At 41.8% G+C, this 22678-nt stretch overlaps 2 protein-coding genes and 1 long non-coding RNA gene across 4 annotated transcripts in view; 2 read left to right on the top strand and 1 right to left on the bottom strand.

The window, feature by feature from the left end:
• The window catches only part of LOC106580000 (ectonucleoside triphosphate diphosphohydrolase 2), a 13016-nt gene extending 7695 nt beyond the window's left edge, over positions 1-5321 (top strand). For both annotated transcript variants that reach the window (XM_014160531.3, XM_014160530.3), the window contains 3 exons: positions 638-757; positions 2061-2195; positions 4118-5321. In XM_014160531.3, the coding sequence (XP_014016006.3) occupies positions 638-757; positions 2061-2195; positions 4118-4324 (462 nt within the window). In that variant the 3' untranslated portion in view covers positions 4325-5321. The remainder of the gene's footprint in view (positions 1-637; positions 758-2060; positions 2196-4117) is intronic.
• Positions 3690-6630, bottom strand: LOC106580013 (uncharacterized). Its single transcript, XR_001322782.3, has 2 exons — positions 5906-6630; positions 3690-4290 (listed from the first exon to the last, which is right to left on the bottom strand). It is a non-coding gene; the product is annotated as an uncharacterized LOC106580013 (long non-coding RNA).
• On the top strand, positions 4361-22678 carry LOC106579998 (negative elongation factor B). The gene is made up of 13 exons (XM_014160526.3): positions 4361-5508; positions 14258-14418; positions 14559-14658; positions 14840-15070; positions 15869-16054; positions 16217-16329; positions 16430-16532; positions 16654-16749; positions 16974-17116; positions 17568-17674; positions 17781-17922; positions 21494-21602; positions 21967-22678. The coding sequence occupies exons 1-13, from the start codon at positions 5407-5409 to the stop codon at positions 22123-22125; spliced, it is 1752 nt and encodes a 583-aa protein (XP_014016001.1). The 5' UTR covers positions 4361-5406; the 3' UTR covers positions 22126-22678.

The raw sequence follows: 22678 nt of genomic DNA, 5'->3' as shown, positions 1-22678 counted from the left end.
TGTACAATTCATGGCTTGGTTTTTGCTCTGACATGCACTGTCAACTGTGGGACGTTCTATAGACAGATGTGTGCCTTTCCAAATCATGTCCAATCATTTGAATTTACCACACAGGACATCACAAGGATGATCAATGGAAACAGGATGCACCTGTGCTCAATTTGGAGTCTCATAGCAAAGGGTCTGAATGCTTATGTAAATAATGTTTTTATTTATTTATTTGTAATACATTTGCACCAAAAAAATTACCTGTTTTTGCTTTGTCATTATGGGGTATTGTGTGTATATTGATGAGGAATTATTTTTATTTAATCCATTTTAGAATAAGGCTGTAACGTAACAGAATGTGGAAAAAGGGGACGATGTCTGAATACTTTCCGAATGCACTGTATGTACTTTGGTACAAGCTATTTAACAATAAGATGGATTGATTTCCTTTCAGGGAAGTATTTATTTGCTGACTTTTGGTCAGAACAATAGGGTTTTATGTTTTCATTCATAGGCTATGTCACTGTATGCCATCGCATGCAGACAAATCCCACAGCCTCATGAGATTAATTAGACAGGCTAATCCTCTGGGTATTGCTCTGATGTCAAGGGGCTGATTGAGCAATCTGTTTTATTTTCCTCTCCACAGGCGTTCTCTGCCTTCTTCTACACTCATGTCTTCCTGCAGCGCACCACTGGCATCACTGTAACATCCCCCACTCTACTGGAGGGAGCCACCCACACTGTCTGCAACATGAGCTATCAGGAAGTACTGTACTGCTGGGCTCAGCTGACTGACTCAGGCTATTCTTAGACAATATATCAATGTAATATACTTTCGTTGAAACAATGGTTTTCTTGCTCTAAAGCACATTCTCTTATTCTCACATTTTCTCAGAACACTTAGAAAAAAAAGGTGCTACCTAGAACCTAAAAGGGTTATTCGGCTGTCCCCATAGGAGAAACCTTTGAAGAACCCTGGTTCCAGGTAAAACGCTTTTGGTTCCAGGTAGAACCCTTTTGAGTTCCATGTAGAACCCTTTCCACAGAGGGTTTTACATGGAACCCAAAAGGGTTCTTCATGGAAACAAAAAGGGTTCTTCCTGGAACCAAAAAGGGTCCTACCTGGAACCAAAGTGTTATCCTATGGGGACAGTCGAAGAACCCTTTTGGAGCCCTTTTTTTCTAAGTGTACAGTGAATCTCGTATTACAGCAACTGAGTCAAATAGCATAAGAGGGTGGATGTTCTCCCAAATGTTGAATGCTGGGAAGAAAATATCTACTTAGGCTGTGAGAGTGAGCCTTAATTATGTTACCTGGAGGGTAGCAGGCACTGCACAGGATTATCAACTGACTGAAAGGAGATCTGATCTAATACTCAGGGAATTTAATTCCATTACCCGGCATTTTGGATGTTTTCTGAGCACTTATACAAATGTCCTGTTGATGTGTGTATCAAAGGAGGCAGGTGGGAGGAGCTATTGTAATGGCTGGAATTTTGTATTATTATTTATCGAGAGCCATTTGATTTTATGGCTCCCGAGTGGCGCAGCAGTCTAAGGCACTGCATCTCAGTACTAGCGGCATCACTACAGACACCCTGGTTGGAATCCAGGCTGTATCACAACCGGCCGTGATTGGGAGTCCCATAGGGCGGCGCACAATTGGCCCAGCATTGTCCGGGTTTAGCCCGGTGTAGGCCGTCATTGTATATAAGAAATTGTTCTTAACTGACTTGCCTAGTTAAATAAAGGTTAAATAAAAAATATTGGGGAGAGCCGTTGTGCTGTGAGGTGTTTATTCGTTTTTTTTAAACCAGGTTTGCTGTTCATTTACGCTATATGAGATGGGAGTTCCATGCAATCATGGCATGTATAATACTTTACATTTAATTTAATTTGTTGTCTGGAATGGAATCAATGGAAACAGTGTTTAACTCCTTTCCATAGATTCCATTACAGCCTTTACAAAGATCCCATCCTCTTATAGCTCCTCTCACCAGCAAGTGAACACTAAGAATTCTCTGAAATTAACATTGTCATCTTTTTCTAACCCCCCTCCACATAAACAGATGCTAGAGAAGGCCCCAGACCAGAAGGGTCGTCTACAGGATTACTGTGCAGCCTCTGTCTTTATCCAGGTCCTCATGCTCCAAGGCTATGGCTTTGATGAGCTCTCCTTCCCTCGGATCTCTTTTCAGAGAAAGGTGAGCAGCAAAGTAAACCTTATGAATGTTTGACTCTATTTCAATTAGGGATGCACGATATATCGGTGAACATATCGCAATGTCTAGTTTAACGCCAGATGTGCAAAACCTATGTCAAAGCTGACGTGCATACCTATATAACGAAGGTAAATGACGTAATGACGCCACATAAAATGTTGCGCTATACTGCAACACAGCATTCCAACCTAGCCCACAATGTCTGCTGTGTGGATCAAGCAGTCAACAAGTCAATCAGTCAACAAGTCAAGCAGTCATTTGAAAGAGTAACAACATTTCAGCGAGACAACTCAAAGGCGAAATCCATTAAAGCCAAGATAATGGAATTCAATACCCTTGACAATCAACCGTTCTGTCGTGGGTGATGTTGGCTTTCACCGACTGGTCGAGCACCGGTTAACACTACCAAGTGCGCTATTTTTCCGATGTTGCCCTACCAGAGTAACACAGTAATAGAGTCACTGCTATTAGCTTCATGACATACATACTATGGAACGCCGTTTGGGTCTGTGCGTGTCAAAAAAGATACAGTAGCACTGTCAAAGCTGTACAGAAAAGTCGGCAAACACTGGCCACGAACAATGTGTTTACAATACCGCGTTGGTAATTAAGCATAATTTGTTCGGCCGCAACTTCTGGGGTACCTAGCTAGTACCAATACAACCAGCCTGAAAACAATGACCAGTAAAAACTGCAGTCATTTTCATTATTCTTAGCAATGATTTAGAAATCCTTGTAAGTATTATCTAGGTTTCCACTTGATGTTCGAATATTGAAATTGAACTTCAGTTAATTAAGATAAATAGCTAGCCAGCTACTTAACTCTGTTGTCCAAAGCTAACGTTATAAGCAGCCAGTTAGCTTCATCTGGCTAGTGAGGCTCGACCGGACCGGGCTATGTGTTGTGAAGCTAGCCACAATAAGGATTAGGGACAATAGTGGAATTTGCGGTTTGCCTTCAAAATAAAAGTTGGCCATTGACAGTGATGCAAATGAATACAAATAGTAGAATTATGGCATACTTTCATTTTTTGGGGAAGAACATTGTTTGCATCCATGAGATAGCTAGCTTTTTTTTATGACCAGCACTGTAGATGAGCGAGACAACTTTACCAGCATCATAACATACGTATCGATGAATCGTTGTGACATGAAATACGAGTGATAGTGTAATCAATGTGTAATAACTCCGTAAAAAATGTATGAAAGCGTTAAATTATCATGTGACGTGCAGTCATATTCAGGTCCTGATTGGTCAACAAGCTGATTTGACACGTCAAATAGTGTTAAATAGTATATTTTTTGACATGCAAAGACCCAAACGGCGTTCCTTAGAAATCCTGGTTGAGAATGAAATGACTGAACAAATGAACAACGAAACAGCATAGCAAGTAAGTGAAAGAAATAGGTTTTGATTATGTTTCACTGGTAATGGGGACATACATAAATGGCAACAAAATAACTTTTTGGTCTGTGTGGTGTGTGTGTAACCTTTATTTAACCAGGCAAGTCAGTTAAGAACAAATTCTTATTTACAATGACGGCCTACCCTGGCCAAACCCGGACGACGCAGGGCCAATTGTGCACCGCCCTGTGGGACTCCCCATCACGGCCGGATGTGATACATCATGGATTCGAACCAGGGACTGTAGGGACACCTCTTGCACTGAGATGCAGTGCCTTAGACCGCTGCGTCCATGTGTGTGTGTTAACAATTTAACTGTACTGGAATGCTTAAAAGGCCGCTAAAATTTTAAATATCACTATCGGCCAAAAATGTCATATTGGTGCATCACTAATTTCAATGCAATAAAAGCTATTTCCATATAAATGTTTAATGTACCCCTTGACTACTGTATAGAATTTGGAGTTCAGTTATGGTTTGTTTTTCTTATTTTGTCCAGGCAGGAGACACCTCTATTGGCTGGGCCCTGGGTTACATGCTGAGTCTGAGCAGTCTGTTGCCAGGGGAGAGCATGGGACTGAGGAAGGCTCTGCACCCCGAGGCCTGGGCTGGTCTCATCTTCCTCTTTGTCTTCCTCATCCTCATTGTTTCTGGATATCTTCTACTGAAGACCTGCCAAAAGAAGGACAATGACAGCATCATCTAAGGTCTTCAAAGCACTATTTGGTTACTGTTCTTCCCAATCAGAATCATGCACTTATCAGTCCTAGAGTTTGTCATTCCAATGCCACATATTTTAGAGGAGGCTACAGGAGAAAAGTGTATATGTAAATTTACAAAGAGATATTTCATTTGAAGTCAGATGTATTGTTGACCATTTTATACAACATTTTGTACAAGTTTTTGACATTTGGTAATGTTCACGTGATTTAATGTCATGTACTGTAATTCCAAACCATTCTATCTCGAGTACATGTTTTATGATCAAGGAAACTGAGGATAGATTTGTAGTTGCCTATATGCAGGTATGTGAGAGGTTAAATTGAAGTGCTATATAAGCACTTCCGTTTAACCTCACATATACCAGAATATATTACAATGCTGCAATGCAAGCGAGCCATCTGAATTCATACATTGTTTTTTTGTGCGGTTGTTAGACTTTGTGTTAACTCAGGACTCTGTTGTTGTTTGTGTGTGTCATTCTTTGCTAGCATGTCATAACATTTTAAATGAGTTACATTTATTGCTTTTTCCTTGTTGATAATCTGTCATTTTGACAAACCGTTCCAAAGCAAGACTAAAAAGAAAAGGGAACCAAAATAATAAAAATCTATGAAAACCACAACCTATTATGTATTCTCTGGCTGATGTGACCTCAATTAGTAGTCATGGTGGTCATTTCAATGTTATGACATTGCGGTGACAGCTAAACATTTTGCTTTATTAAGATGTTTTTTTTTAATTGGAAAATCACTTCATAGAGTCCTTGAGACTTAGACAGTCTTCTTCATGTCCCTTTTGACTGTTCCTCATTCATGTTGTATTCTTGAAATGGTTGACTAAATCCGAGTTCCAATATGTCATTCTATGGAGAAGCGGAAATAATTGCGTTTCGAATTGTTTGTGCACATCGGCCTCTTTACTGGGTGCACTGCTTACAGGAATCGTGTGTCATTAGCTAAAAATAAAGTATCGAACTTGTAGTCATTCGTTTACGAATATATTGTATTATTAGCCCTATGTTTCTTTAATTAAACGTATGTGTAGTTATATCGTACACAATTGAAAATGTTTGCGGGCCTACCTGAGCTTGGGATATCCAATGGCGAGGATCTAAAAGAAACACTGACTAACTGCACAGAGCCTCTGAAAGCCATTGACCAGTTTCAGGTAAGCTAAGTAGCTTTAGCTAACAACAGCTAAACATGGTGATACTAGCGGATCGACAAAATGGTTCAAGCTATGCGTTGTGTTCAATATTGACGATAATTATAGTTTAATTGGGTAGTTAACGTACCGCTATCATTTAAACAACGTTAGTCCAATAGTCTTGCACTAAAATAGCCTTACGTTACCCCCACTACTATATTTCAAGTATTCTATTTGTAGGCGAATTGGCTCTAGCTGCCAAATACTCTACTAAACGTGAATCGGTTCTCAATTGCGGTATGGTTCTAGAAACATAAAGCCCTCTACTTTCATAGTCGGTTTTAACACCGTTGCAGCCAACATAATGTTTCAGTAACAACAAAGCAAAGGCAGTATAGCATGAAGATAGGTGGGTTACCTGACGTGACAAAAAACGATGTGCACACTCCAATGGGCAGAAGTCCGTGAGTAGTTGTGATTATGGATGGCCAGATAACGTTAGCTACCAACAATGAAACTGCCATGTATGGACTCGTTTCATCTTGTTCATGATACCATGGCTTGTTTTGAGGTGTTTTGACATATTTCATGTCAACGTGTAAAAATCCAATAGCTAGCTAACCAGCAACTGTAACGATGTATTTGAGAGACACGTGCTCATTGTGCAGATGTATGTAACCGATGTGAAATGGCTAACTAGTTAGCGGTGGTGCGCGCTAATAGCGTTTCAATCGGTGACGTCACTCGCACTGCAAGGGCCGCGGTTTTTGTGGCGCGATGGGTAACGATGCTTCGTCGGTGTCAGTTGTTGATGTGGTTCAGAGGGTCCCTGGTTCAAGCCCAGGTTGGGGCGAGGAGAGGGACGGAAGCTATACTATTACACAGATGTAAACTATATTTCGTCTCATATGTTTTTTTTAAATATTTTTTTTTTTACATGTGAACAATCTAAACCAGTCCCATAGTTGCAAAATTAAATATTCCTCAACTGCTTGCAGTCGACTCCCATTTCTGGGTCTCAAGCTTCGATTCCGCTAGGTATTGACTCCTACGATTCAGTATTTTTGCAATGGAGGAAACTTTGTCGTAGTCTACTACGAGAACACAAACTTGCATCTTTCACGGCAAAGAGCAAGAGAGGGCAGGGTTGCCAATTTAGCGTCTTTGTCGCTATATTTAGCGAGTATTCAGACCCATCTAGCGATACATTTTTAAAAAAGCGACTCTGACGTGAAAGCACGTATCGTTCTTACTCTTCAACGAGCACCCCCGTCCCAAAGCACTCACAGGCGGCCCAGGAGATGTCACCCCTCTGCGTCCAGACTGCAAATGAATTGAGCATGCGGGAAGCCGCCACTGGCTGATCCCGCCCTGGCTTACATAAAATATATATATATATAAACCTGAATTAGGGCCAGACTAGTTACCATAATTTTCTCACATTGCCATTGACAGTTTTTTTTATACTGTCTCTTCTTGGTCCATTTAGATTGTTAATGTAGATTGTATACACTTAACAAAAATAAAAATAAATGTTTTACTGTGACATGTTGTGGGCTCCTAAGTGGACCATAAGGTTTAAACCCAAACCAAATTAAGAAAACAACTAAAAAACCAAGTCACTCTGCCAGAGTGTCTCTTTTGGGTCACTTTTGCCGGTCCCAAGCCCGGAAAAGGAGGAGGGTTGGAATTGTGACATAAAAAAAACAAGAATCGACACAAGAAAGTTCATTTGTAGTTCTAAACATATTTAGGGTGTTTTTTACTCACTTTTTGTCTCTCCCACGACATTATTCCTCTCCTACAGCGTCCATTACAATTACATGCACATGGCCAATTATGCAAATTAGGTGATGTCATTTAGCGACTTTCAGGACAACCAATAGCTACTTTCCTTATTGAGGAGTTCGCAACACTGGCCAGGTCGACAAAAACTGTCTAGCCCACAGACCCCTTAAAAACCTGCCCACAAGGCCTCAAAACTTGCCCTCAAAAATATGTTTGCAGCAAAAGAGGAGTTGCCACAATGGTCCATGAAGCCCTTTTTACATAATGCTATCAAGCAAATTAATAAGGAATATAAAATGCATATTTAACGACGTAGGCTAAGAAGAAAAATTGGCAAAATTGGCATGGCAGCAACACATGACAACACAGCATGGTAGCAACACAACATGATAACAACTTGGTAGCAACACAACATGGCAGCAGCACAGCATGGTAGCAGCACAAAACAGGGTACAAACATTATTGGGCACAGACAACAGCACAAAGGGAAAGACGGTAGAGACAACAATACATCACGCAAAGCAGCCATAACTGTCAGTAAGAGTGTCCATGATTGAATGAAGAGATTTAGATAAAACTGTCCAGTTTGAGTGTTTGTTGCAGCTCGTTCCAGTTGCTAGCTGCAGCAAACTGAAAAGAGGAGCGACCCAGGGATGGATGTGTGTGCTTTGGGGACCTTTATCAGAATGTGACTGGCAGAACGGGTGTTGTTTGTGGAGAATGAGGGCTGCAGTAGATATCTCAGATAGGGGCAAGTGAGGCCTAAGAGGGTTTTATTAAATAATCAACCAGTAGCTCTTGCGACGGGTATACAGAGATGACCAGTTACAGAGGAGTATAGAGTGCAGTGATGTGTCCTATAAAGTACATTGGTGGCAAATCTGATGGCCGAATGGTAGCACCCTTACCTGCCGATCTATAAATTATGTCTCTGTAATCTAGCATGGGTAGGATGGTCATCTGAATCAGGGTTAGTTTGGCAGCTGGGGTGAAAGAGGAGCGATTACGATAGAGGAAACCAAGTCTAGATTTAACTTTAGCATGCAGCTTTGATATGGACAGTGTACCGTCTAGCCATACTCCCAACTACTTGTATGATGTGACAACCTCAAGCTCTAAACCCTCAGAGGTAGTAATCACACCTGTGGGGAGAGGGGCATTCTTCTTACCAAACCACATGACCTTTGTTTTGGAGGTGTTCAGAACAAGGTTAAAGGCAGAGAAAGCTTGTTGGACACTAAGAAAGTTGTAGAGCATTTAACAAAATCTGGGAGGGGCCAGCTGAGTATAAGACTGTAACATCTGCATATAAATGGATGAGAGCTTCCTACTGCCTGAGCTATGTTGTTGATGTAAATTGAGAAGCATGGGGCCTTGGATCGAGCCTTGGGGACAGGCAGTGGCTGAGACAGCAGATGTTCTAACTTTATACACTGCACTCTTTGAGAGAGGTAGTTAGCAAACCAGGCCAAAGACCCCTCAGAGACACCAATACTCCTATATACTTGCAGTGAAGCTGTTCAACAACTACACCACACCAGTCATCCAACAGACTCCCATTCAGAGCGACACGCAGAAGCATCCAGGGTCAACACCCTGCTCAAGGGCACGTCGACAGATCTCCCACAAGGCCAAAAAAACAGGGACGCAAACCCTCCAATAACCCCCCCCCCCCATTCCATTCCCCACCCCCAAGAAACCCCCCCCATGGCACCAAAAATCAAGAAAATGAAATAAAACAACAGTGCAAAAAAAACAAAGGACCTCAAGGACAACTAAAATCAAAACAGCAAGGCCAACTGTATATGTTTGAGTGCATGTCTGGCACTATTTACATATGTGTGGTCTTGAATGAGAGTGTGTGTATATGCATGTGTACAAACACCTGCACGGCATCAGCACGGCATCAGCACGGCATTAGCTGTAAAAGCACCAGTCTCAATGTCCACAGTGAAGAGGCGACTCCAGGATGCTGGCCTTCTAGGCAGAGTTGCAAAGAAAAAGCCCTATCTCAGACTGGCGAATAAAAAGAAAAGATTAAGATGGGCAAAATAACACAGACACTGGACAGAGGAATTCTGCCTAGAAGGCCAGCATCCCGGAGTTGCCTCATCACTGTTGATGAGACTGGTGTTTTGCGGGTAGTAAACTTAGCAAAAAAAGAAATGTCCTCTCACTGTCAACTGCTTTTATTTTCAGCAAACTTAACATGTGTAACTATTTGTATGAACATAACAAGATTCAACAACTGAAACATAAACTGAACAAGTTCCACAGACATGTGACTAACAGAAATTGAATAATGTGTCCCTGAGCAAGGGGGGGGGGGGTCAAAATCAAAAGTAACAGTCAGTATCTGGTGTGGTCACCAGTTGCATTAAGTACTGCAGTGCATCTTCTCCTCATGGACTGCACCAGATTTGCCTATTCTTGCTGTGAGATGTTACCCCACTTTTCCACCAAGGCACCTGCAAGTTCGCAGACATTTCTGGGGGGAATGGCCCAAGCCCTCACCCTCCGATCCAACAGGTCCCAGATGTGCTCAATGGGATTGAGATCCGGGTACTTCGCTGGCCATGGCAGAACACTGACATTCCTGTCTTGCAGGAAATCACGCACAGAACGAGCAGTATGGCTGGTGGCATTGTCATGCTGGAGGGTCATGTCAGGATGAGCCTGCAGGAAGGGTACCACATGAGGGAGGAGGATGTCTTCGCTGTAACGCACAGCATTGAGATTGCCTGCAATGACAACAAGCTCAGTCCGATGATGCTGTGACACAACGCCCCAGACCATGACGGACCCTCCACCTCCAAATCGATCCCACTCCAGAGTACAGGCCTCGGTGTAACGCTCATTCCTTCGATGATAAACGCAAATCCGACCATCACCCCTGATGAGACAAAACCGCGACTCGTCAGTGAAGAGCACTTTTTGCCAGTCCTGTCTGGTCCAGCGACAGTGGGTTTGTGCTCATAGGCGACGTTGTTGCCAGTGATGTCTGGTGAGGACCTGCCTTGCAACAGGCCTACAAGCCTTCAGTCCAGCCTCTCTCAGCCTATTGCGGACAGCCTGAGCACTGATGGAGGGATTGTGTGTTCCTGGTGTAACTCGGGCAGTTGTTGTTGCCATCCTGTACCTGTCCCGCAGGTGTGTTGTTCGGATGTACCGATCCTGTGCAGGTGTTGTTACACGTGGTTTGCCACTGCGAGGACGATCAGCTGTCTGTCCTGTCTCCCTGTAGCGTTGTCTTAGGCGTCTCACAGTACGGACATTGCAATGTATTGCCCTGGCCACATCTGCAGTCCTCATGCCTCCTTGCAGCATGCCTAAGGCACGTTCATCCAGATGAGCAGGGACCCTGGGCATCTTTCTTTTGGTGTTTTTTTGAGTCAGTAGAAAGGCCTCTTTTAGTGTCCTAAGTTTTCATAACTGTGACCTTAATTGCCTACCGTCTGTAAGCTGTGTCTTTAAAATCTGTTAGGGACACCAATATCCCATGGTATAGAGTGGCGCGAATTACAAATACCTCAAAAATGCAAAAACTTCAATTTCTCAAACATATGACTATTTTACACCATTTTAAAGACAAGACTCTCCTTTATCTAACCACATTGTCCGATTTCAAAAAGGCTTTACAACGAAAGCAAAACATTACATTATGTCAGGAGTACCCTCCCAAAAATAATCACACAGCCATTTTCAAAGCAAGCATTTATGTCACAAAAACCAAAACCACAGCTAAATGCAGCACTGACCTTTTGATGATCTTCATCAGATGACACTCCTTGGACATTATGTTATACAATACATGCATGTTTTGTTCAATCAAGTTCATATTTGTATCAAAAACCAGCTTTTTACATTAGCATGTGATGTTCAGAACTAGCATACCCACCGCAAACTTCCGGTGAATTTACTAAATTACTCACGATAAACGTTCACAAAAAACATAACAATTCTTTTAAGAATTATAGATACAGAACTCCTTTATGCAATCGCGGTGTCAGATTTTAAAATAGCTTTTCAGTGAAAGCACATTTTGCAATATTCTGAGTAGATAGCCCAGCCATCACGGCTAGCTAATTTGACACCCACCAAGTTTGGCTCTCACCAAACTCAGATTTACTATAAGAAAAATTGGATTACCTTTGCTGTTCTTCGTCAGAATGCACTCCCAGGACTTCTACTTCAACAACAAATGTTGTTTTGGTTCGAAATAATCCATAGTTATATCCAAATAGCTCCGTTTTGTTCGTGCGTTCAAGTCACTATCCGAAGGGTGTCGAGCCGGCGCATTTCGTGACAAAAAAATTCAAAATATTCCATTACCGTACTTCGAAGCATGTCAAACGCTGTTTAAAATAAATATTTATGCTATTTTTTCGTAAAATAGCGATAATATTCCAACCGGGCGACGTTGTGTTCATTCAAACACTGAAAGAGTCGTCTCGTGCATGCGCGCCTCAGTGTCATTGTTCTCAGAAGGACCACTCACAAGAACCCCTGCTGTTTTTCGCCCAGAGACTGGAGAGCTCTCATCCCACTTTCTGGCGCCTTCCTAGAGCCAATGGAAGCGTTAGAAAATGTCACGTTGCAGCAGAGATGCTGTATTTTTGATAGAGATGCCCTAGAAGGAGAACAAATTGTCAGACAGGGCACTTCCTGTAAGGAATCTTCTCAGGTTTTGGCCTGCCATATGAGTTCTGTTATACTCACAGACACCATTCAAACAGTTTTAGAAACTTTAGAGTGTTTTCTATCCAAATCTACTAATTATATGCATATTCTAGTTTCTGGGCTGGAGTAATAACCAGATTACGGGTACGTTTTTTTATCCGGCCGTGAAACTACTGCCCCCATTCCAAACAGGTTAACGACCGTTCCACAGGTGCATGTTCATTAATTGTTTATGGTCATTGAACAAGCATGGGAAACCGTGTTTAAACCCTTTACCATGAAGGTCTGTGAAGTTACTTGGATTTTTATGATTTCCTGAAAAGGTGATGTTTATATAATGAAGCTGCCAGTTGAGGACATGTGAGGTGTCTGTTTCTCAAACGAGACACTCTAATGTACTTGTCCTCTTCCTCAGTTGTGCACCGGGGCCTCCCACTCCTCTTTCTATTCTGGTTAGAGCCAGTTTGCGCAGTTCTGTGAAGGGAGTAGTACACAGCGTTGTATGAGCTCTTCAGTTTCTTGGCAATTTCTCGCATGGAATAGCCTTCATTTCTCAGAACAAGAATAGACTGAAGAGTTTCAGAAGATAGTTCTTTGTTTCTGGCCATTTTGAGCCTGTCATCGAACCCAAAAATGCCGACGCTCCCGATACTCAACTAGGATAAAGGACAACAGTTTTATTGCTTCTTTAACCAGGACAACAGTTTTCAGCTTTGCTAACATAATTGCAAAAGGGTTTTCTAGTGATCAATTAGCCTTTTAAAATGATAAACTTGGATTAGCTAACACAACATGCCATTGGAACACAGGCGTCATGGTTGCTGATAATGGGCCTCAGTACGCCTATGTAGATATTCCATTTAATAATCTGCCCTTTCCAGCAACAATAGTCATTTACAACATGAACAATGTCTACACTGTATTTCTGATCAATTTGATGTTATTTTAATTAATGGACAAAAAATGTGCTTTTCTTTTGAAAACAAGAAAATGTCTGTGACCCCAAACTTTTGAACGGTAGTGTGTGTATATAAATAAGGTCCTACAGTTGACAGCAAAATCCAAGCCATGAGGTCGAAGGAATTGTCTATAGAGCTCCGAGACAGGATTGTGTCGAGGCACAGATCTGGGGAAAGGTACCAAAACATGTCTGCAGCATTGAAGCGCCCAAGAACACAGTGGCCTCCATTTTTCTTAAATGGAAGAAGTTTGGAACCACAAAGCCTCTTACTAGTGCTGGCCGCCCTGCTAAACTGAGCAATCGGGGGAGAAGAGCCTTGGTCAGGGTGGTGACCAAGAACCCGATGGTCACTCTGACAGAGCTTCAGAGTTTCTCTGTGGAGATGGGAGAACCTTCCAGAAGGACAACCATGTCTGCAGCACTCCACCAATCAGGCCTTTATGGTAGAGTGGCCAGACGGAAGCCACTCATCAGTAAAAGGCACATGACAACCCGCTTGGAGTTTGCCAAAAGAGACCTAAAGGAATCTCAGACCATGAGAAACAAGATTCTCTGGTCTGATGAAACCAAGATTCAACTCTTTGGCCTGAATGCCAAGCGTCACATCTGGAGGAAACCTGGCACCATCCTTGCGGTGAAGCATGGTGGTGGCGGCATCATGCTGTGGGGGACGTTTTTCAGCGGCAGGGACTGGGAGACTAGTCAGGATCGAGGGAAAGATGAACGGACAAGTCTCTGACTGTCCTTCAGTGGCCCAGCCAGAGCCCGGACTTAAACCCGATTGAACATCTCAGGAGAGACCTGACCATAGCTGTTCAGCGACGCTCCCAATCCAACCTGACAGAGCTTGAGAGGATCTGCAGAGAAGAATGGGAGAAACTCTTCATACAGGTGTGCAAAGCGTGTAGCGTCATACTAAAGAAGCCTCGAGGCTGTAATTGCTGCCAAAGGTGCTTCAACAAAGTACTGAGTAAAGGGTCTGAATTCTTTACGTAAATGTAATTTTGTGTGTGTGTGTGTGTGTGTATGTATGTATGTATATGTGTATATATATATGTATATATTCCCAATTTGACAGAAAATAAACTGTCTAGCTAGCTATGTGCTAACGTTAGCTAATGTTATTTGAATGACGAGACCTATGCTCACTTGCAACTTAACTCATAATTATTGTTACTAATTAACACAACATTTAGATTGATTCACTTTCTCTACTTAGCAATCTCCTTGAGTATAAATTACAATAAAATATCACTGCTCCGATTTATCAAATGAATAACACCACTATTTCAGTGCATTGATTATTATCTTACCACCGGTCTGATAATGTGTTGTTTGCAGACAGAAAATGGCATTTTGTTGCCAACTCTTCAGTCAGCTCTTCCCTTCCTGGACCTTCACGGGACTCCTCGGTTGGAGTTTCACCAGTCTGTCTTTGATGAGCTTCGTGACAAGTTGATGGAGCGAGTCGCAACTATCGCAGAGGGCAAGGATGAGGAACGGTGTGACATCTCTTTACATATGTATAGCTGGCTAATAGTTAGCAAGTAAACACCAGGTCTGTATAGTGAAATCATCAGTTTAAACCGTTGTACATGTTAGACATGATTGAGTGTTTTGTGTATTCCACCTCCCTCTACAGTTATGGTAAACTTGAGGAGCTTCTAGAGAAGAGCTTTCCGCTGGTGAAGATGCCTTCCATTCAGCCAGTGGTCATGCAGGTTCTGAAACATCTTCCAAAGGCAAGTCTCTGTCTTCCCACCATACTTTTAGTGAATGCACCTCATTAACCCGCAATGCAGATCTTTTCTATTTATACTGGTTTGCACCTGCCATTGGCCATGTTTTCTCTCTTCAAAACACTGTGATCCTACCACAGCTCAGTATTTGAAATGTATTTCCTGACTGACTTGCTATGAACAGGTTCCAGAGAAAAAGCTGAAGCTTGTAATGGCTGATAAGGAACTGTATAAGGTCTGTGCTGTTGAGGTGAAGAGGCAGATTTGGCAGGACAACCAGGCTCTCTTCGGGGATGAGGTTTCGCCCCTGCTCAAGCAGTATATTGTGGAGAAGGAGGCAGCACTTTTCAGCAGCGATCTCTCTATTCTGCACAACTTCTTCAGCCCCTCCCCCAAAGCAAGACGCCAAGGAGAGGTGAGCCACCTGAGTACATCTGGACCTTTTCATTGCCTTTTGATTCCCAATAGATTCTGTTCACATTCCAATAAGGATTTGTTTTGTTTAGGGCCGGGAGCCCGTTATAAAAATAGTTTTTACTAGTCAATCAACCTTTTATCTATGAACTCAGAAGAGAGTTGGGTGTGTTTGAGGTGTGGTGGAAATTCTAACAGAGTGAGAGAGACTTGGTCATTTCTTCAAACAATCATCTTTATTCAGTATCGATTAATTATTGCAATAATGAGGCTGGTTGACCCCCCACCCTTGAGTGTTGGACCGAATAACCTAACCTTTACACAAATGCACAGTACTATATATAGCTGACTCTAACAATGCTCAGCCATGGTTGGTTCAACCCCCCTCATGCAGACCAAGGAGTATCATAAGTCACTCTGGGTTCATCCTGTCGTTATCTGCACGTGGGTTGTTGTCTTTACCCCACCCTGGCTTAGTTTCCCAGATGCAGGAATGATTTAGAGACAATGAGGAATTGTTCTAAACTCCTCCTGGCTATCTCCTATCTCGGTTACACCCACCACATCTTGTCTATGTAATGCGGTCTTTAACTCATTTGTCAGCTCAAGCCATCTCTAGTGACCATACGCCCATATTAGCTGCAGGGAACGAGAGTGGAACCCATGGAAACACAGACACTAACAGGGCAGAAATGTCTTCCTATTCGTTAAGTATTAATTGCTAACTATTAACATCAAATCAGGTAAATATGTCAATTTTCTCTCACAGAGGCTAACCCTTTTTCTGTTTTATGTACAGGTAGTCTTGAAGTTGACCCAGATGATTGGGAAGAATGTGAAACTGTATGACATGGTACTTCAGTTCCTGCGAACCCTCTTCCTGCGTACCCGTAACGTCCACTATTGCACCTTGCGTGCAGAGCTGCTCATGTCCCTCCATGACCTGGACATCAGTGAGATCTGTTCAGTAGATCCCTGCCATAAGGTATGCTCACTTCCTAGGAAAGAGACAGTGCAACTGATCTGAGTTGCCTTCTTCTGTAGGCAAACTGAAACAGAAATAGTATTGATTTAAAATGTATGCAAATACAGTGGTGAATGTTCTGCATGCTAATGCAGAGTGCCGTATTTATGTCTATCTTGGCAGTTCACCTGGTGCTTGGATGCCTGTATCCGTGAGAAGTTTGTAGATGCCAAGCGAGCCCGGGAATTGCAAGGTTTTCTGGATGGGGTGAAGAAAGGACAGGAGCAAGTACTTGGGTGAGAAAAGAAGAGTGGAGGAAATGTGATTGAACATGGCTTATGATTGTAGGATTCATAAAAAGATGTGACAAATGTTGTGGGTCTTATTGCTTTCCAGGGACCTGTCCATGATCCTGTGCGACCCATTTGCCTGTAACACCCTGGTTTTGAGTACGGTCCGAAACTTGCAAGAATTGCTCAGCCAGGACGCTCTACCCAGAGTAAGACATTCAATGTTGTCTTTTGTGGTCTTATGTTCTTTCTATCCATTTCTATATTCTGTCAATGCTATGGGGAAACCTACTGCCACTACTGAAGAGATATTTCTGTGGGAATTAACAGGACAGTCCAGACCTGATGCTGCTGCTCAGAATGCTGTCTCTTGGTCAAGGGGCTTGGGATATGATTGACAGCCAAGTCTTTAAAGAGCCCAGATTGGTATGCATTCACTTCTTGTTTCTACTAGTATTATTTTATAATCATGTGTTTTTCTTCAGTGAGTTTACGAGTCTGTAATATATTTCTTATGAGCTACACAGTAACAATAGTTTGACTCACAGAGCTGGAAAACAACCTCTTTACAATTACCACTGCTAGATGGCGTAGATGTGACATAACCAGCGGGTTCAGAGACTTATCATATTTGATTCCTTCCCTCTCAGGAACTGGAGGTTGTAACCCGTTTTCTACCAGCCATGTTGTCAGTAGTTGTGGACGACTACACCTTCACTGTAGAACAGAAGCTCCCCAGTGAGGAGAAAACTTCCCTCACTTACCCCACAGCCCTGCCTGATGCCTTCAACAAGTAACCACTGGGATGGGCTGTCACACAGGGGATGGGGTTAGAATGGAACATGTTACTTTGGTAGACTTTGTATGGCTCTAATTAAATGTTTTATAAAAATCTAGAATGTGAAACACATCATATTGTTATTCAAAAATATACATGTTTTTATTTATTTTATTTAACTAGGAAAGTCAGTTAAGAACAAATTCTTATTTACAATGACAGCCTAGGAACAGTGGGTTAACTGCCTTGTTCAGGGGCAGAACGGCAGATTTTTTTCCCCCCTTGCCAGCTCGTGGTTTCGATCTAGAAACCTTTTGGTTACTGGCCCAACGCTCTAACCACTATGCTACCTGCCGCCCCCATGTGACTTTCAATTGTCAATATTATCTGCAGTGTACACAAGCTTTATGTTTAATGCGTTTCAATGAGAAGTCTCTGATTTAAAGTGAGTTCTCCTCTGCCCTAGGTACCTGCAGGAGAACAGGGTGGCTTGTGAGATAGGTCTGTACTACACACTCCACATTGCCAAGCAGAGGAACAAGAATGCCTTACAACGGTTACTTCCCGCTTTGGGTAGGTTCTGCACTTGTTTTGCCACAGGTTAATAGAAGAAAATAAATACTGTTAGTGTATTGTTGTTATCCTGGCTCTCAACATTAGTTTTTTCATTTAACTGCAGTGGAGACCCACAACGAAATGGCCTTTGGGGACATCTTCCTGCACCTCCTGACAGGGCACCTCACCTTGCTCTCTGATGAGTTTGGGACTGAAGAGTTCTGCTCTGCCGTGTTTGATGGTTTTCTCCTCGCCTCTTTCTCCAGGTCGGTCTTGTCATGGGACGTACAGGAGATTACTGCAAATATTGCATTTGAAACCGATGGAAATCTTAAAAAAAATTGTATAAATGTCCTAAAGCGAAAATATACATAAAATAATACATTATCTGATGGAATTGCTTTAGAAAGGAGCACAATACAGGGATGTCCTCCCTCCCCCTCCTGTTTTCACTGGCAATTGAACCGCTTGTAGAAAGAATTAGACAGGACCCAAACATAATCAGTATTGGTAAACATTAATATAAATAATATTGCAGATGGTCTACTGATATACCTGACCAATATTGAAAACTCGATGCCCCCTTTTCAAAAAATATTTGCAGAATACAAAACAAATCTCAGGATATAAAATGAACGTGGGAAAAAAATTTGATGGCAATAGGAAAAAAGAACTTAAGATCTACAGTAATCCTTTAAGTATACCACAGAAAAATATTAAATGCTTAGGATCCTTAATAAGTGACAAAGTATATGAACTTTATTCCATTACTCAACAATATGAAAGCAGATCTAATTAAATGGAATAATCTTCCCATAAATCTTACAGGTAGAATAAACCTCTTTAGAATGGCATGGCTGCCAAAGTAAAAAAAAAAAATGTATTTTCGGTAATACTAATTACCCCACTGAAGACATTCTCTTTTAAAAAGTATACTTTGTCATAAGACTTTACAGTGCATTTGGAAAGTATTCAGATCCCTTGTCTTTTCCCACATTTTTGTTATGTTACAGCCTTATTGTAAAATTGATAATTTTTTTAAATGTTCAGTCTACACACAATACCCCATAATGACAAAAGAAAAACTGATTATTATACATTTTTGCAAATGTATTAAACATTTAAAAACTGACATAACATTTACATAAGTATTCAGTACTTTGTTGAAGCACCTTTTGGCAGCGATTACAGCCTCAAGTCTTCTTGGGTATGACGCTACAAGCTTGGCACACCTGTATTTGGGGAGTTTCTCCCATTCTTCTCTGCAGATCCTCTCAAGCTCTGTCAGGTTGGATGGGGAGCGTCACTGCACAGCTATTTTCAGGTCCGGGCTCTGGCTGGGCCACTCAAGGACATTCAGAGATTTGTCCCGAAGCCACTCCTGCATTGTCTTTGCTGTGTGCTTAGGATCGTTGTCCTGTTGGAAGGTGAACCATCACCTTTGCTCCATTCATCTTTCCCTTGATCCTGACTAGTCTCCCAGTCCCTGCTGCTGAAAAACATCCCCACAGCATGATGCTGCCACAACCAGGTTTCAGGATTCTTCCAGATGTGACACTTGGCATTCAGGCAAAATAGTTCAATCTTGGTTTCATCAGACCAGAGAATCTTGTTTCTTATGGTCTGAGAGTTCTTTAGGTGCCTTTGGGCAAACTCCAAGCGGGCTGTCATGCCTTTTACTGTGGACTGGCTTCCATCTGGCAACATTACCATAAAGGCCTGATTGGTGGAGTGCTGCAGAGATGGTTGTCTTTCTAGAAGAATCTCCACAGAGGAGCTCTGTCAGTGACCATCGGGTTCCAATTTTACATATTTTGTTACGTTAGACTAATTTTAAAATTGATTAAATAAAAAATAATGTTATCAATCTACACACAATACACCATAATGACAACGCGAAAACAGATTTATTTTTTGTGTGCAAATTTATACAAAATGCATCCTGTTCCATTGATCATCCTTGAGATGTTTTTACAACTTGATTAGAGTTCACTTGTGGTAAATTCAAATGATTGGACATGACCTGGAAAGGCACACCTGCCTATATAAGGTCCCACAGTGGATGTCAGAGCAAAAACCAAGCCGTGAAGTCGATAGAATTGTCAGACTTCAACTGCATGTATGTATAGTTAAAGTCAGAAGTTTACATACCCCTTAGCCAAATACATTTAAACTCAGTTTTTCACAATTCCTGACATTAAATCAAGTAAAATTGCCCTGTTTTAGGTCAGTTTGGATCACCACTTTATTTTAAGAATGTGAAATGTCAGAATAATAGTAGAGAGAAGGATTTATTTTAGCTTTTATTTCTTTCATCACATTCCCAGTGGGTCAGAAGTTTACATACACTCAATTAGTATTTGATAGCATTGCCTTTAAATTGTTTAACTTGGGTCAAACGTTTTGGGTAGCCTTCCACAAGCTTCTCACAATAAGTTGGGTGAATTTTGGCCCGTTCCTCCTGACAGAGCTGGTGTAAATGAGTCAGGTTTGTTGGCATCCTTGCTCGCACATGCTTTTTCAGTTCTCCCCACATATTGTCTATAGGATTGAGGCCAGGGCTTTGTGATGGCCATTCCAATACCTTAACTTTGTTGTCCTTAAGCCATTTTGCCACAACTTTGGAAGTATGCTTGGGGTCATTGTCCATTTGGAAGACCCATTTGCGACCAAGCTTTAACTTTCTGACTGATGTCTTGAGATGTTGCTTCAATATATCCACATAAGTTTCCTATTTTGTGAAGTGCCCCAGTCCCTCCTGCAGTAAAGCATCCCCACAACATGATGCTGCCACCCCGTGCTTCACGGTTGGGATGGTGTTCTTCGGCTTGCAAGCATCCCCTTTTTTCCTCCAAACATAATGATGGTCATTATGGCCAAACAGTTATTTGTTTCATCAGACCAGAAGACATTTCTCCAAAAAGTATAATCTTTGTCCCGATGTGCAGTTGCAAACCGTAGTCTGGCTTCTTTATGGCGGTTTTGGAGCAGTGGCTTCTTCCTTACTGAGTGGCCTTTCAGGTTATGTCGATATAGGACTCGTTTTACTGTGGATATAGATACTTTTGTACCTGTTTCCTCCAGCATCTTCACAAGGTCCTTTGCTGTTGTTCTGGGATTGATTGGCACTTTTCGCATCAATTACATTCATCTCTAGGAGACAGAACGCGTCTCCTTCCTGAGCGGTATGACGGCTGCGTGGTCCCATGGTGTTTATACTTGCGTACTATTGTTTGTTCAGATGAACGGCATTTGGAAATTTCTCCCAATGATGAACCAGACTTGTGGAGGTCTACCATTTTTTTCCTTCTGAGGTCTTGGCTGATTTCTTTTGATTTTCCGATGGTGTCAAGCAAAGAGGCACTGAGTTTGAAGATAGGCCTTGAAATACATCCACAGGTACACCTCCAATTGACTCAAATTATGTCAATTAGCCTATCAGAAGCTTCTAAAGCCATGACATCATTTTTTGGAATTTTCCAAGCTGTTTAAAGGCACAGTCAACTTCGTGTATGTAACTTCTGACCTACTGGAATTGTGATACAGCGAATTATAAGTGAAATAATCTGTCTGTAAACCATTGTTGGAAAAATTACTTGTGTCATGCACAAAGTAGATGTCCTAACCGACTTGCCAAAACTAGTTAGTTAACAAGAAATTTGTGGAGTGGTTGAAAAACGAGTTTTAATGACTCCAACCTAAGTGTATGTAAACTTCCGACTTCAAGTGTGTGTGTGTGTGTGTGTGTGTGTGTGTGTGTGTGTAAATGAATTGTACATATTTTGCCTTATCTCATGAAACCCATAACTCCCTGACATATATTTTTGTGTATTCCAGTAAAGAGAATGTCCACAGACACACCTTACGCCTGTTGCTTCACCTTCACCACAAAGTTTTGCCATCTTGTTTGGAGACCTTACTGAAAACCCTGGAACCCCCAAAACAGGTGGGCAAGCTGCCATTTTGATAAATTTTTTTGTAGCTTGAAACAGGTTCCGAACAATGCATGTAATTGAAACATCTGAATAGCTTATGATGTAATCATGCATTTTCCTCATGAGAACATTATATTAACCTCATAAGCTCAGTGATTGAGGTTAGATTCATATTTCTAGTATGTGGCTCACACTAGGTGTTGTGTATTTTTATAAATGTTTTACTCCACCTGTGGCTTATACTGTAACTAAAGTCATCATTTTTCTGGTTATGTCACAAAGTCAGGGACATAGGAAACTCCTGGCCCTATGACATAGCTACTGTATTTCCATATTCCTCATTCTCTATTTTCTGTGCTTGTCTGGTGTCCATAGAGCAGTGACCAGGTGAAGGAGTTGTACACCCAGCTGACGGAGAAACTGGAGGCCCAAAAGAAGAGTCCTGCCCAGCCAGACGAAGCCCCCTCTCTAGACCTGGGGCTCCATCCTGTTACAGTGCCCACTACAGCCTCCACTCCAACTACACCACTTTGAGGGAGGAGGAGGTAGGACGCATCGAAAGAAACAAACCCAGTGGTTTGAAAAAAGGACGCTGATATTACATGTAGAATTGAGGTCGGCTCCAGAAACCATAAAAATAAAAAAAACGGCATAATGAACATTACAATATGCAATTTCCTCTATGGTTACTATGGTCAAGGTTTAGTTTGTTTTCTAATGCTTGGTTATTTTTTTAAAGGTATTTTTTAAGGAGTGGGCCAGTCCCACTCCTTTTGTCATTTTTGTTGCTTTATTGAAGAGATGGTAAAGTGTTTGAAAGAGGGGGCTGGAGCAAACGGGCCACAGTGCTTGTGTTTTTTTCTTTTTTAAGCGGTCTATTTTTAAGCAGTCTTCCAGCTTTACAAATGTAGTTCGGTGGCAATTATTACTTTTATTAATATGTAGTCTTGCTTAATTATTGTTCAAAGTATGTTTTAATATGTACTGTAGCTATCTATCTAGACTGAATGTCAATGTATGTAGGCCTACTGTTGTTTGGTTTGTGTCAGTGGTGAAACAAGCTGTAAATAAAATAATTATTTAGAAA

The sequence above is a fragment of the Salmo salar genome, chromosome 20 (assembly GCF_965601325.2).
Source record: "Salmo salar chromosome 20, fSalSal1, whole genome shotgun sequence".
NCBI classification, from domain to species: domain Eukaryota; kingdom Metazoa; phylum Chordata; class Actinopteri; order Salmoniformes; family Salmonidae; genus Salmo; species Salmo salar.
This window is presented reverse-complemented; position numbering and strand designations above follow the sequence as displayed.

Excerpts from the sequence above, each read along its gene's own strand:
- LOC106579998 (XM_014160526.3), top strand. The coding sequence starts at position 5,407 with ATGTTTGCGGGCCTACCTGAGCTTGGGATATCCAATGGCGAGGATCTA. Across the intron at positions 17,117-17,567 it reads CTGCCTGATGCCTTCAACAA|GTACCTGCAGGAGAACAGGG; the intron begins GTAACCACTGGG and ends CCTCTGCCCTAG. Across the intron at positions 17,675-17,780 it reads ACGGTTACTTCCCGCTTTGG|TGGAGACCCACAACGAAATG; the intron begins GTAGGTTCTGCA and ends ATTTAACTGCAG.